We start from the raw sequence: 16304 nt of genomic DNA, 5'->3' as shown, positions 1-16304 counted from the left end.
TATCTACAGTTCTACCGTTTACACAATGATGCCGAGTACAGAGTCCTGCCATCTATATATCTCACACGCTGTTCCCCGTGTAATGGGTCCGTAAATATACGATGGCAGTGATCTCGAGCTTACAGTGATTACACTGAAACTGAAAGACGTTTTGGCACGCTTACTCTATCTTCCGTGGACCGTGGGAATGCCTTCGTACCTGTAACACGTTAACGTTAGAAGTTTATAACACTGTCACTGACATTGATTGCACTTCTTGTCTTTCTGGAGCTGGAGAAGAGTCTAACACGTTAGACAAGTGGTCTTATAAGGTAAGGGCCTGCACAGTGTAAATTACTCTATCTACACTACACTAGATTCTATGGCCTCTAACATGGTTCTGGCGCTGCTCTGCCTCTTCTGCTGTGTTTACATGTACCAATCATGTGTCCAAGACTCCAAGTTCAAACATCGCAACACATGACCATGTTATTGTATGTTAAACTTTACTACTAGTATAACGTTAGACTGCCAGTGCAGTGCCTGGTCTACTTCTGATAGCCGATAGTGAAGCATTGTTGGAGTACGACATTGTCTATTGAAAGGTAAATCAGTTCGGGAAACCCACTCACAAGGGGGGCCCCTCCTTATAAGTAACCCGTCCCCCTTATAAGTAACCCCGTCCCCCTTATAAGTAACCCCCGGGGCACCCCTTATAAGGAGTCTCCACGCTTTTTTGCAATGCAACGCGAAAATGAAAGGACTGCGGCAATTCGCTTGATTATGTCCATAAAGCTTCACAAGTTTCCTAGTTACTCACGAAATTTGAGCAAAATCGGTTTGAGACATCATATCTAAAATCATGGATTTAAACGCGATGTCAAACGACCCATGCGAATGCTGAAAAGCGAGCGACTACTGGCGTGAGTGTCGCCAGGCGCGGCGGCGCGGCAATGCTTGAGTGCAGACGTGGCGACTAGGTACATGTACTCAGTCGCCACGTCTGCACTCAAGCATTGCCGCGCCGCCGCGCCTGGCGACACTCACGCCAGTAATCGCTCGCATTTCAGCATTCGCATGGGTCGTTTGACATCGCATTTAAATCCATGATTTTAGATATGATGCCTCAAACCGATTTTGCTCAAATTTCGTGAGTAACTAGGAAACTTGTGAAGCTTTATGGACATAATCAAGCGAATTGCCGCAGTCCTTTCATTTTCGCGTTGCATTGCAAAAAAGCGTAGAGACTCCTTATAAGGGGTGCCCCGGGGGTTACTTATAAGGGGGACGGGGTTACTTATAAGGGGGACGGGTTACTTATAAGGAGGGGCCCCCCTTGTGAGTGGGTTTCCCGAACTGAAATGCCGTGTCATGTTATGTGACCGTCAAAGATATTTACGCCCGGAATTAGCGTTAGCTTAAATTTTTTTTTGTTAAATAAGCATGATAAGACAAGATTACTAGTACATATTTAAATGTAGGCCCTCTACATTACAAGTGTACAACATATTAAAGAATTATTAATGTTGGAAAATATGCCCAAAAATACATTTTCACATTGTTGATGTACAATTTACGTAATTCAAGCTGAATTGAGCATTCATATACACTCAGTGGGGTGATGATGAAGGTGTGTCAAATGGTACAGTGTATACAAATCATTAGACCCTATTTAATTCATAATTGTAACAATCTTTCACATCTCGCAAACGGATTTACAAGTTGTACATCAATTTTGTGATGTAATTAATCAATTTTCTTTTGTTATTTTCCAGCATCTTTAAATAGTCCTGTGACGTGTGCATCAGGCATCATGGCTCCTATTCATCTCATTCAAGAACTGGCTTCACAGACAATGTTCGGCGAATTAAGTGCCAAGAATGTAACCTTCATCGTTGACACCTCGGGAAGCATGTACCCATACCTTCCGGCCATCAAAGATCACCTGAATGAGGTGCTGCTTGCCCGTGCACACCGGGAGAAGGATTCCATGTTTAATGTCATCGAGTTTGCCTCAGCGGTCACGCCTTGGGCTGACCGCATGGTTCGTTGCACTCCACAGACCGTCAGTGTGGCCGGCGAGTGGATAAACAAGCTTAGCTGTTCCGATGGGACCAACACGCTGGATGCTCTTAGGCTGGCATTCTCCGATTCTGTGTGCGAGGCCGTGTACTTGGTCTCCGACGGTCTCCCAGATCAGCAACCTACAGACATCCTCAAGCAGGTTGCCGCCGTCAGTGAGGGGCGTCCTATCCATGCGATTTATCTCACGGGGTTGCATGCTGAAGTGGCCGCACAGGAATTCCTGGAGAGCCTCGCAGCGCAGACGCTGGGTACCTTCCATGTGATAAGCATGACCAAACAGGGTAGCATCGAGCGAGTGGAGGCTGTTGTTACGTCAGACCACAGTCCACTAAGGATTAGGAATGCTGTTTACAGGAGGCAAGATGACACCTGTGTTCCCTTAACCACTCTGGATAACCCTCCCATTGCAGAAACCACATCATACCAAGTACAGAACCATGTTCCAGCAACCAGCATCAAGACAACACTTGATAATCCCCCTCAGGTGAAGAAAACTAGTTTTTTTTTCTCTCTTCTCTTTCACTTTTGCTTTATTTATGGACATTCACTTTAAACTTATTTGCCTTTGATATTTTGAATTTTTTATGAAGCAGATATATGTGCAAATATACTAATATTCACATTTGTATGACCTTTATATCAAGAAAAATGTGTACCTACAACGTTTGTATCTTCTACTTCAACTGAAATATTATAGCAGAATCAGTGACATCTACAACCAAATAATTCATTTATGGAGGTGTGCTGTACATGCAATACAGTGTACATGTATGCATGATGCATACCGGTGCACACAATTTAGAAGCATACCATTTATTCTGTTTTGCCAAAATGATGAAGTATGACATAAACAATGCATCTAATAGCACTCTTCATTTGTTTGCCATTTTGCAGAGTGCAACCATCACATACAAGAGTGAGGAAAATGGGCAGCCACTGAAATACTGCAGCGTGACCACATCAGTGGATCACAACCCAGCAGCAGAAACCGTCATAGTGAGAGAGCCACTCGCACCGCGCACCATCATCAAGATTCCAGCCGCCACAGCTTGGGAGACAGTGAGGTAAGATGTTTGACAGAAATACAGGATCTCATATCTGTGCTCAGAAGGATGACTTTTTTGCATGTGTGCTTCCCTTATAATGTCAACTTGCTCTATCCTTATGTACACTCTTGTATTTATCTCCTTTGCAGTTGCTCAGGTTGACAATGAAACGGTGTAGCGCTGGGAATGTCAACATCAAGATTTAATATCCACACATTTAAATTAATCATTGAGTTAAGCAATGCTATCTTAGTCTCAGATAATGATATTGCTGGTGTAAGTTGCAAAGCTTCTTTGCAAGAGTGTACTCTGGATCATTTTGCAGTAATTTTGCAGTATTGATCTTGATGTCTTCAAAACTTTTATGGATACTCTGCAGTTGTTGTTGATGTTGTTCATCGAGTAGATAATATGATGCTAATATGAATGCAGACACAAGGCTGCAATTCCAGCATTCTAAATTCAAAAATTTAAGTCTCATTCTGTATTTTCTGAAACTTATTTTTGGTGTGCAAATATTAAAGTGAAGTGATGGAAGTTTATTTTCTTTTACAAACAATAAGGTATACACATGTGCGCGGGATCATAAACAGTTACTTTCTATATGAAATGTAAGCGGTTCTCCATAGATCTGTAATATGCTTGCAATCATGTTTCATACTTCAAGATGTTACTAACCTAACATACATGTCTTTTCATTTTTCTTCTTTCTAGAACTGAACCTGCGGCAGCCATCGTTCCAGCAGTCACCCCTGCTCACTCCTTTGCAGAACTCGCTGAGGGAATGAGAGTTTTTGCACGCAGGGAGAGAGATGGCTATTACTGTGCAGGGACAATCAAAGAAAAGGTACAATTGAAAAGATCTCTGAAAAGCTGAGTAAGGTTTGGTAGTGGTGAAGTTACATACTGATATGTAAATAAAGTAGAAATACGTTCTATGTGATTTGGAAGCTCAGTGTGAAAGTTTGTCAAGCAAATCCATTTGGACTAAAAGATTAAAAAGACATTTACTAACATATGACTCTTCCAAGCAGCAATAATAATCCTTCACCGAAAAAATACTACAGTGAAGCATGAAAGTATGTATTAGTTTCTTTACTATTAGCTGTAATGCTATCAAGATGAAATAATATCTTATAATTATAAGATATACATTTCATTTGAATGAGAAATAAAATTTTGCATACTTTCCTTGTCACTGTACATGAATTATGCTCGGTTAGAACCAAAAATGTGTCTAACAAATTTGCTCTTTTCAGTACAGAACCCAGTGCATTCACCGTAGTTTGTCTTTTATTTGCCTTTTCAGTTGTCAGCAATGCGTTCCTACCTTGTCTTCTTTGACAAGGATCCGTCTGGTGGGAAGTGTCAGCATCTGCTCCAGGAGACCAGTATCTTTGACATCATCGCTTACAACGATGCCATGCGACACCCAATCGTCCCCGGTGATAAGGTGCTGGGACCCTGGGAGAAAAATGGCTACCGGTTTGCTCCGGGCATCGTCCTTGAGGGTATTGAGGGGCGTTCCACTGGATGTAAGTGACCTTCTCTCATGTGCTTGCAAATATTACGAACATTTATTGTCTATTTTTCTTGAACAAAGTGTAAAGACAAGCTGTGTAAAGTTTTATGGCATAATAGGAAACTCATAATTGCTAATTTGGTTATCATTTCAAGAAGTACATTATGCTTCAATTTGTTTTTTGTTTTTTGTCCACTGTCAAAGGACAGCAGTTTTGAAATATCAGTAATATATGCTGTATTTTCTTTGCTTGTTTTGAAGGAAGTCTTTATCATTTGAGTTTTTGGTCACTTGAAGCTATTGCTCGCACAAGCTTGAGTAAAAAAAAAAAATCGAGCTACAATTGTATGTGCATATTTGACATCTGTGTGGTGTTCACATTGGACGTATTGATATCATGTACGCATGTCTTCAAAAGAGACCAGCAAAACTGCTGTATCGCTTATATCTTTTTGACGGGCCACCTTGATCTTACAGGTGCTGCTGATTCGGACAATCTGGTGGTGAACTTCTTCAATGGTAAAACAGCCAAAGTGCCAAAGCAGACAGCAGTGTGGATCCCCCACAAAGAGTACGAAAGGCACAGAATTGAGATCCAGATGCCTCTCACGGCAAGACATTACGTGGTGAATGAGCCCAGCTATGAGAGGTCCATTGCTGGCTACACAGTCCCCAGTGTGCCAAGTGAGGGTACAATCAGTGGGTCCGTGGTTGGGCTACCTGTCCTGCAGCAGGGGTGTGTATATGTTCCCATGGTGATGAAGGCGGGCTCTCTCGGTTACGGGCACAGGCTGAACACGTCCGTGCGGCAGAGCGCTGTGAACAGCGAGGACATGCATGCGCTGATCCCCGGCACCGGACTGACACGGGAGGAACTCAACGTGAAAGTCATGAAGCAGCTCATGGACAACAAGATGCTCGGCAGCAGCATCCTGAAAGAGGAGGGCGTCAACGCCAAAGACGGCGCCAAGTCGGGAAGGGATTCTGCTCTGCAGAAGAGCGTCTCGTTCCAGGAGGACAGCTTTGGGCGCGACAGCGGAATCAGCTCCATCAGGACTGAGCAGGACTCGGAGGGTGAGATGACGGAGGAAGAGCAACTGGAGAAAGAAGTGGAGGAGATCAAGAAGAGGATCGAGGACTCTAGGCAGGAGGTCTCCTCCTTGATCGACACCGGCATGCAGACCATGTCGCTGAGGGACACTGCCGTCGGGACGGATTCCTCACTCTTCTACCCATACCCGAGACCGCGGTCAGCCAAGGGAGAGCCCCGCCCACCCTGGAAGTACTGGAAGAGGATGCCGCGTCCTCGCAACACCCATGAGGAGCTGACAGGACAGGCCAAGGTGAAAGCCAAGGCAGACCCAGCGTTCGTCTTTGAAGACAAGGATGTGTATGCTCCTGTCGATAGATCCACATTATTTACACCGGTGAGTTGAATTAGCTGGGATGCTCCAAAGTGCTTCCCATTTTATTTTTTTTTGCACCGTATGTGATGAAAATAATCTTAACTTTATTCCATTCTTTTATCTTTTTCAAAACTGATGAATTTTGGAAATTGCCCCAAATATTTTGTGCTATCATATCGTATTTGCCAATTAGACAAAATTGATTCAGGTGAAACATAAGCAACACACATTTAAATACTTTAAAAATGTCATGAAATAAAGTGGCCTTTGTGTGGCATTCTTCATATTTCGTTCATTCCACTCTCTTGTAAATTCAAAAGTGACAACAAAATGAGTACTAACAATGAAGGGTTCACTTAGAGTTTCAAGCATCTCTTTTTGCTAAAAAAAACCCCAAACAAGCTGTAACAACTGCTTGAAAGTACAAATGTGTCATTTTTATGTGCATGAATGTGAATGTTTTAATTTGAATTCTAATTGGTCCCATGTATAATCAATGGGTCAAACTATAAAGAGCAGTGAATAAAAATACATTTGGGTGATGTGCTTTGCATAATTCATGTTACCACAAGTGTATAGTAACATCTTGGACCTTATGTTGTAGATCCCTGTGAATTATGATGTGTGATTGCTCTCTGTCTGAGAGTCAAGTTTGATGAATGATCACAAGATGTTTTTGGTTTTGAAAATTATTAAAAAAAAACTAGTTTATGTACCTATCATTCCTTGTAATTTGATCACAAAGGTTGATGGACAGTCCCCCGTAAAGAGTGATCGAGCCATGGTTGAGTGGGAGATGGGCCGCCCACGCCCACGCACAGCTCACGTGGGGCCGTTCCGAGACACTGCATTGGAGGCTCCTCTGGAAGCCAAACTACAACCCACATATTACGAGCAGCAATCCTACACAAGTCCCGTCAACAGGACTTCTGTCTTTACACCTGTAAGTACATTCTTCCTCTTCCACGGCTTTTTCCCCCCAAGTCAAACTGCATTTATTTTGTGATAATTTTCTGCACTCTCATTCAAGGTCCATATCTGGAAATTTGTTTCTGTGAACTGTATGAAAATGCATGATTGTTAAACTCATTGTTGAAGTGATTGTACAATAGTACTATCTAATTGTACATTGTATAATGGTATCCTCATATGCCTTGAGCATTGATATATATCTTGATAGCTGATACCTCAATGTTTTCTTTCAAATTGCTTGAATTGTTTGTCAATATGATTTACTCATAGAGGGACATTCACATGTGTGTCCATTGGCTTGAAGTTTTGATTTTTGACATTTAATAATCTCATGTTTGGCATTAAACCTTTTGCCATCTCCACTTGCAGGTGAATCACTCCAAAGTGCATAGTGACCGTGCCATGATTGAATGGGAGATGAAGCAGCCCCGCCCACCTCCAACTCATCAGCAGAGCCCGCCAAAACCTCAGGGCCAAACCATCGGTAAGTTACTACATTATTTGTATTCCTTTAAGGCCAAATACAGATATATTATGTTAAGCCATACCAACTAGCAGGGTTCTCATGTACTAGAAAAAAAAGGAAGATATATCTAGTTGATAAAGGATTATCTTATCCTCACCTGCCTTCAGTTCCTTTGCTCTTCTGACAAATGTTGTTGATTGTGATGAGACAGATTTGTGCTGTCCCTCAAAACTTACCTGTGGAAAGTATAATTTTCAAAGGCTCTTGGACAGAAGAATTTAGAGGTTGCAAACCATGAGATTCTTGACATTATTTCACACTTTGGTGAACCATTTTGTTTGAATATACAGTGCACTCCCGTTGTAACGAACATGGTTACAACGAAATAAAAATTCAGGCCTCAACATTATCTACTCTATGTTTTCTATTGTTTATTTGTTCGGTTTTAACAAAATTTCGATATATTAACGAAAGAAAACTGCCTGTATTTTTCATTAAAAAACACACCCACACATAAGCACACAAAGTCATCACTCACTAATACATCCAACTTGTTTGTCATGCGAAAGAACTGGTTCCTTGCCTCCACAGGCACACGGGATGAGATCCGGGAGGCGAAGGAGAGAAGCTACATCGAGTTTCGTAGGATGCAGACAGTGAGGCGAGAGTACACCTGGTATGTCAAGGACCAGGAGATGGCCAAGATGAAAGAGGCGAGGGATGAGAGATGCAGGTGAGATTGAAAGTTTTCTGACCCCCAGGATGGTTGTAATGCCACAGCTAATTCCTTGTTTGACTACAGACTGGAGAACTATATATTTGTTTGTTTCATGTGCTTCTGCATTTCCCCTGCAACATGATAATTCTAAATAGATGTTTTGTCCATTTTGAAGAAGAAAAACAAGGCTTGCAGTGCCTTTCAAAATCAATGGAATTAACAACTTTAGAGTTGGTCGTTTGTGATTAATGTTATGCAACTTTTATTTAAGTGTGGGCATCGTTGAAAAAAAAAATGGTTCTATGCCGTCATGATCTGTCATGACAATGTTCAGAGAACTTCCTGTCGTAACAGTCCATGTTTCTGTATGTGACCTGACAGGCAATTCGCAGCTGAAGTGACCAGACGGGATGTCCAGCGGCAGAAGGACAGCGAGGCCAAGATGGAGGGCATCCAGAACGCCAAGCGGGCGGTCAGTCAGACCATAGCCCAGCGGCAGGATGAGCTGGGCCGGTGGAGCGACTCTCGGGACCAGCGGCGGGTGGAGGCGCTGAGGGCGCGCAACCAGCAGCGGCTGGACACCAAAGCCACGAGGGACAGGGAAATAGAAGACTCTCGGCAACGCACTCAGGTGAGAGGGTAGAACTATTCACCATTTATTATTTCTTTTTTTTTTATATGCTGACACAATATTCCCTCCTTTGCTACTTTCTTACAGTTTCCTTTTCAATTTTTTCTTTCAGTCCCTATGTATTCCTCTGGATTCAAATAACTATATCCCATATCATTACAGCTCGTAAAGTTGAAATTACTTGTTTTTTTTCGCTAATTTCAGAACAAATTATTGAGCCTTGAATATCAAGGACTGAAAAATTAAAAGGCAAAAAAAGTGACATACTTAACTTATTGTGAGGAAGATATGGAGATGGTAGTATAAGTAGCTATCAAACAAGTCCAAGAAGAACTATTCTCTAACAAGATATATGTGTATGATATGTGTACATGAGAACATATGCATGTATGTATGAATGTGTATAATGTGTGTATGATCTCTTCAAAAGAATATATACATAATATGTGGGTATACTAGATAAATATAGCATACATGTCAATTTTTTTTTTTTCATTATTCCTGGTAGGAGGCCAAGATGCAGCGAAATGAAGAGCGCTCCAAGCAGCACGTGGAACGTCTGTGTGAGAGGCGCCAGCAGGAGGCAGCGCGGGACCTCCAGATGAGGAGCAAGGAGCTCCACCGCCGCGCCCACTTCCGCAACAAGGAGCGGCAGAACCAGGAGCGCAAGGACATCCGCATCGCCATGCGGGAGCAGAGGAACGAAGAGTTCAGGTCGCAGGTCCTACCCTGAGAGCTTTCATAATGCGACGACTGCGACGCGAGGCACATCCAGCGTCGTCAGATACTGAAATCCATCAACACAGGACGATGTGTATGCATGGAATATATTTCATGGTGGGTTCAATGCCTTGCATAATCTGTGAGCCTGTACATGCCTGTAGAAATAGCAACTTATGTCACCCAGGGATATATGTGCCCAAATGTATGAAGCCATTATTGATAAATTATGGAAATCTGTTGGACAGTTAGGCCAAATTCTATGATAATTACCCAACTGGAAGATACTGTATATGATATGATCATATCACTATATACGCATTGTCAACAAGAAGAACCTGTTGAAAAAAGAAAAACAATATTTTTTCTTGCAGCTACGTTGTAACTCCATTTGACCACTCATTTGAGTTATATATGATGAAACTGCCACAGTTCAAGAGAGCTTTATATGTACATAGTAGATTTCTGTAAGCATTTTTGTGTCTTTTTTTCAATACAAAAAGAGACTTTTAAACCGTCATCAAGTGTGTACGTCTTGTCGTCATCATCTTAAAAAAAAATAAATAAATAAATAAATAAAAAAATACCAGTGAGCTTTCTGTGGACAGTCAGATATGGACAGTCGTACTGAAGTGGTCTTCTCATGTATCACTAGACAGTGTTAGTAAACATGTGATAGGACATTATGGTTCATTTGATATACATACTCTCTCCATCTGTGTTGCAATCGTATTCCAGCACTCCTCTGTGGTTGTTTCTGTTCATTTTTTAGGGGTTGCGTATTTGAATCATAGTCACCAATTATGAAGTGATCGTGTCTGTATGAGTGTACAGTTAGAAACAACTCTTTGGTCTTTTAAGACACCAGCAGCTTTCAGTTCTTTTATGGTTAAAATTTTGTGTCTCTTTGAAGGGAAAGTTCCTTTCTAGAGTTCTCAAATAGAAGAATTTACCTCAGATAATAGTAAATCTGTAAGCTTATTTAATGTATTATAAAATGTATTTATAGAGCTGACATGTCTATCTTACAAGTGCTCATGACCATGGGTGTATGAAACAATTTAGATACGAATGAAGACTTTATTTTCTTCTTTATTGCAAACTATTACAACCTGATGACGCTTTACCTGTACATGAATAATTTGAAAATGTACTAAGTAAAAAAAATAGAAACAGATGATTTTCACAAACCTTACTTTGTGTATAGTGTGTATAAATTGTCTATACAAAATCATGTGGATATGTTTAGAAAATTTATAATTTAATAGAGTTGCATGCAGAAGAAGTATTCATAAGAATTGAACATGTCAGTACCAAACTTCATTTGCTGAATATAAAAAAGAAGAAAAAAATCTGTTTCTTTACATATGTCAGTTACTTTTTGTTATTTTCATGGACAGAGAATATATAGCTTTTAGAATGACAGGATGCATATTGTATGAATTTAAGGATGGATATTGTAAATGGTGTATGGCAGGTTACTTTTTAGTAATTTCAAATTCATGACTTGTGATTAAATATTCTTTGTCTTATCTTCTTTTCAAGGTTTTTACTTCAATTTTTAATCTCATCGCAAGTTCAACTCAGGATTTTTTAAGTGGTCTGTAAAATTAGTTTCAATGGTGTGTGGTGGACGTAAAAATGACGTAACATTTTTCTGAGATAACGCAAATTAGACGGGTGCCATGTATTTATGATATGGTCAGGTTGGGCCAGTCAAAGATCATAGAAGGGAAATATCTTTGCTGAAGGGGGGAGGGGGTCAAGGTGGTTGGTATGCGTAGTCATCTCATCCTCATTTGCAGGACTTTATACATTGTATATATGAGCCTCTCTCTTTTGGAAATTTTTTATAACAATTGTTGAATTGGGTTTAATCATTGCATGTCAAGCATGTACAAAGCATACGAAGTAAAAAAAAATAAAAAAATCACCACAAACGAAAATGATACTTGACACTTTAAAGGATAATAGTAGGACATACAAAAAAGGCCAAGTATTTATCACATGTAACCATGATGACTAATCTTTGGGAAAAAAAAAAATCTACTGCCAAACCTTAATCTAGGCATTTGAATTCTTCAGAGATTTAATAGACAAACTGACAATTTTCCGAAGAGTATCAACAACCATGCGATTGAGGGCAAAATGATAATGGGACAGACTGAAATATCAGGAAAGTGCACAGCAAGGCTACTATGTTTGTAGCGTGCCTTATGATTTCATAACCATTCTATGATAAAAATGTCAAGAAAAAAAAATCCTTGAATGAATGTACCATATGTATCATGAAAAGTGAAAAACTGTGTCCTAGGTCACTGTATATTGAAGTTGTACCTTGTATAATAGAGCAGAAATACAATAAATTGAAATGGACATAGATGTTCCTGAACACTTGAGAGTGATGATGATATCTTTTCCACTTGCAGAGAAGATCTGTGTGTGTGAGAGAGGATTAGCAGAGACTGTGGATCCTAGAATATCTCAACACTTGCATTCATCTTATGATAAGTTTAGAAAAAAATCATTAGCTTTCACAAAAATAACATGAGGTTGACACTCATGCCATGGGCATTTCTTAGAATTTTATTGTAATGCACTATTGACGGTGGTGATAAATATAAAAATATATAAATTATATAAAATCAAAATCATACTGAATGAACAAATACCTCAAATAGAACATTGCATGTATATTATCATAGAATATCATCATAAATCAACTATATCATAACTCTTTGTCACACCCAGGTTCTGTGTCGCATAGCACTTCAATATAAGATGTACTTGAAGTTTTTATTTCTAGCAGCTGCTAGGCAGCAACTATTTGGGCTCAAAGCAGTTGCATTGTTGCTATGGTAACTACAATTACTGTTCATTAAGACGACTGCAAACTACCATCACGACTCAAGGCCAAGAATTTCAATTATATCGACGCATACATCATTGGTGCTGTATAAATCAAATTGAGTTTCATTGGGAATTGGAATGCGACATACAAGGATGTATAGATTACTAAGTTTGGCTACACATTTTCTGCAACCATTTTCCTTTCATCTCAAAATGATGGAAAAGTAAATGTCTGCCTACAGATTTTTGCAAGCCTGCACTAGAAATTTCTCAGCATCACTCAACAATCTGAAAGGCAATGTTAAAAATTACTCGGCTACAACAGCGTCAGCGGAGCTGGAATATTTGATACCATGTGAAAAGTTGCACAATCTATGGTTTTTATACAAATAGTATGCTTTCTTAGTAAAAAAAACAAAAACATGTAACAATTAAATATAGAGTTCTAAGTAATATAATAGATGGGCATCAGAAAACCATATTAACATAATGCATTCTTAGTATAAAAAAACACAGAAAAGAACTACATATATCCAACTGTGCATAACATCTTGAATAAATACATTTCTACAACAAATGTAATGTAAGCTACAGAATCAGAACTCAGTGAAGTAAGTTATAAGAATGTGTAAGCATTCTGTAATAGTTTAAAGTGGAATGGGTAAACAAATCACTTTTACATTGTTGTTTTTTGGGGTGTGTTTGTGTGTGCAGCGATCGTGTAGCCAATCTTTTTTTTCCTTAACGCAAGAAAACTCTGCTCAATTTCTTCACATTCAATGTGTAAAGCCACCATAGTCAACTCCAGTATTACGTAAAAGTGTAAATTATTCACTGTACGCAGTGTGATGTGACAAGTCCTGTATTTTCCCATACGCCAATCAAATACATCAGGACATTGTAATCATACAGCGTCCCAAACCATAATTATGATCACGTAAATTGGTCTCATGCCTTCCCATGCTGTGTCATGCAAAGATATTCACCGAGTGAGAAAAGTAGCTGAATCTAAAATGTGTTGGAAAACTACACCTGTGACAAAGATACAAAGAGTCCTCAAAAGTTTAACTTACGTCGTCACTGCCAATATATCATTTGACATGGACACCTACTTCTGTGTACAGACCCAAAATCCTTAGGTCAAGGTACTACATAATAGAACAATTTTACTGTGTTGAGGAATATGTGTGCTAATAGGTAGCAATACAGATATTGTAAGCTCTATATGCAGTGAGTTCAATTCAGTTTTCATTCCAGGGAGACTACATATCAGCATCTCCATTTTACACTGCCAAATTTGATCTTTAAAACTACTTCTTGTAAAACATACTACATACACAGATTATGTGATACAATGTATCTTCTATGATCACGAAGGAAAGCAAATGATTTTCTTTCTGATAATAATTCCTTTTTCTCAAACCGGTATCAAGGCTTTAGAATTGTCAAGATGAGATTTGACAGAACTTTCAACACTTTGGCTCTGATCTGGAAGGAGCATACAGTAGTAGTAGTTAAACTAGTACTTTCATAGTTTCTCAAAGACCTGATCATGAGGGCATGAAATAGAAAAAGAGTGTCCCTAATTACTTCAAATTTACATTAGGTGACATGAAACCAGACTAGAGGTGCAGTCGCGTCAATGTAAAAACACAAATTCAGAGTGTGGAATGTGTTTACTTTCAAAGCTGCACCACTAGGCTACAGTGAACCTAAATGGTTTCTCAACTGGGACATGGAATGTACAGACACGAATCAAGACACGATTCGTGCAAATTACTGTGACGTCTAGATGCATACGATATATAAATATTTAACAACAAACTTTGCGCGCCATCAGATCGTGATGACAAATTCGTCAGCATGACCTTGATGTTCATGTAAATTTCAAGACAAGAATGCTGCGGGCTCCATACAAGTATGACAAGGCACTACCTGGACAGCTGGCTAAGTGAATATCAAACGTTTCAGTTTGATTGCATACTGCTATGGACAAGTACAGACAAACACACTCTTGCAAAAAAACAGACATGCATGGGCACAAACTGAGACTCATCCAATAGTACAACTGCTATTGGATCAGACCATTCGGCTAAAATCCAAAACTTTGTTCTGACTTGTTGTTAGAAAACAAAATGGAAATAATGAGTGCAACCATACTCCATCACTATGGCATTCATGTTCTTACAGAAATGAGCTGCTTGTCCTGAAATATCAAATCTGTATTCCAGCCATTAAAGTGACTTCACAAAGAAAACAGAAACAGGCACACCTAAGTAGGCCTCAGAGAGTGCCATATATCGTAAGTAAACAACAAACAAACAAAAGAATAATGTTGTAATGGTACAAGAAACAAAGTTGCATTTTTCATAACATGATCAGGTGACCTTACAATATAAGCCTGGATGGTTTGTATCAGACTTACAAGGTTAAGTGTTAATAAGTAATTCTTGAAAGGCTTACATGTATTATCAAAAACATTATGCCCCTTTCAACTATCACCACTGAAAGTGCACGCTCATTAAATCCAAAGTTAACCCAAAAAGGAGATAAGGAATAACATCACCCCAGACTCTCCAACACACATAATAGTACATTCATGCTGACTTTTTTTATTACTGATTCTTCAAAGGTGAAAGATGCATTAATCAGTTGCCAAACATTAGTTTGAAGGATATTGCAATTAAATTTCACATATTTCACTAATGACACATACAGTGTATGTACAAACTCTAGTACCACTTCTTTCTGTATTTAAATACGTTGAAAAAGCGTGCAACGAAATTAAATATGAAAGTCAAGTTCAAGGCTTACTATCCAATCAAGACAAAATTATTTCAGTGCCTGCAAGTTATAGTAAGTACATGTACGAGTCCCTGCTCTTCTTGAATACCACTTGGCACACTGTTCTTCAAGGCGTATCTGATTCATCAAGTTCAGAGTTTTTAAGGCCACACTACCTGGGGCGCAATGGTGTGAGTTTGTGCATCTTACATCCTTTTTTTTTTCTCCATCTGAATTACATACATGTGGGGATACTCTAGTAAATCATTCTCATCATATCTATAAACATTTGTTTCTTGAGTCTACATCAACAGAACAATATAAAAATAATGCAATCACCAATACACTTTGAGTCAAAAGGCCACTTCTTTCTCACACAGCGATTCTCATACTGGTCGCCAGTCTGAAATTGTTGATATTAGGCATGACAAAATGAAAGACTCATATTTCTTAAATTTTAGTCACTTTTATCATAGCACTAATACCACTCAGAACAATGTGTTCGCGATATCATTCACAACATACACTACAAAAGTGAGTACTTGGCATCATTTGGTATGTGTACAAATATACAAAATACACAGTATACACATTATGTAACTCTACATGTATATTCACTTTGATCAAGGCACGATGTCATCATTTGTATTAAAGAAACAATAATAATACTAAATTAGACATTCCAAAATCACATCTTCATTGATATCAACAGTGATCACAGTGCCCCGCACTGTCATACAATAATCACAGTCCAGAAATTACATCATAAGTCATTCCATAAAGATAATATAAAATAATTGAGTGTGATGCAGATATGTATACAAAGACAATTCAGTACTGATTTTTCTTTCATCTGGAGGCCAGCACCCTCAATACTGAGTTGTCATCCTTTTCAGGAAACTATGCGACAGGCATACTTCACTGTGCATTTCAAAAACTCAATAAAGGGAGTAAACACACAGACAAAGACACACACACACACAGACACACACTCTCTCTCTCTTAATCCTGATAATAATAACAAGGAAATACAAAGAAAAAAAAACTAGATCTGTCAGTGTTATATCATCTCCCTTTTACAGAATCTCCTCATTTACACGGCTGACTGTGGAGTCCTGCTTAAGT

At 39.2% G+C, this 16304-nt stretch overlaps 1 protein-coding gene across 1 annotated transcript; it reads left to right on the top strand.

Moving 5' to 3' along the window:
* Positions 1-137: 137 nt before the first annotated feature.
* On the top strand, positions 138-9558 carry LOC139727104 (uncharacterized). Its single transcript, XM_071638082.1, has 11 exons — positions 138-311; positions 1755-2548; positions 2959-3128; positions 3825-3957; positions 4420-4645; positions 5110-6059; positions 6784-6981; positions 7380-7494; positions 8068-8209; positions 8576-8825; positions 9334-9558. Exons 2-11 carry the CDS (start codon positions 1793-1795, stop codon positions 9556-9558), a joined length of 3165 nt encoding a protein of 1054 aa, XP_071494183.1. The 5' UTR covers positions 138-311; positions 1755-1792.
* Positions 9559-16304: the final 6746 nt, after the last annotated feature.

This window comes from Diadema antillarum, unplaced genomic scaffold, assembly GCF_040938485.1.
Source record: "Diadema antillarum isolate AM-2024a unplaced genomic scaffold, OU_Dant_1.0 seq00000119_RagTag, whole genome shotgun sequence".
Classification (NCBI taxonomy): domain Eukaryota; kingdom Metazoa; phylum Echinodermata; class Echinoidea; order Diadematoida; family Diadematidae; genus Diadema; species Diadema antillarum.
This window is presented reverse-complemented; position numbering and strand designations above follow the sequence as displayed.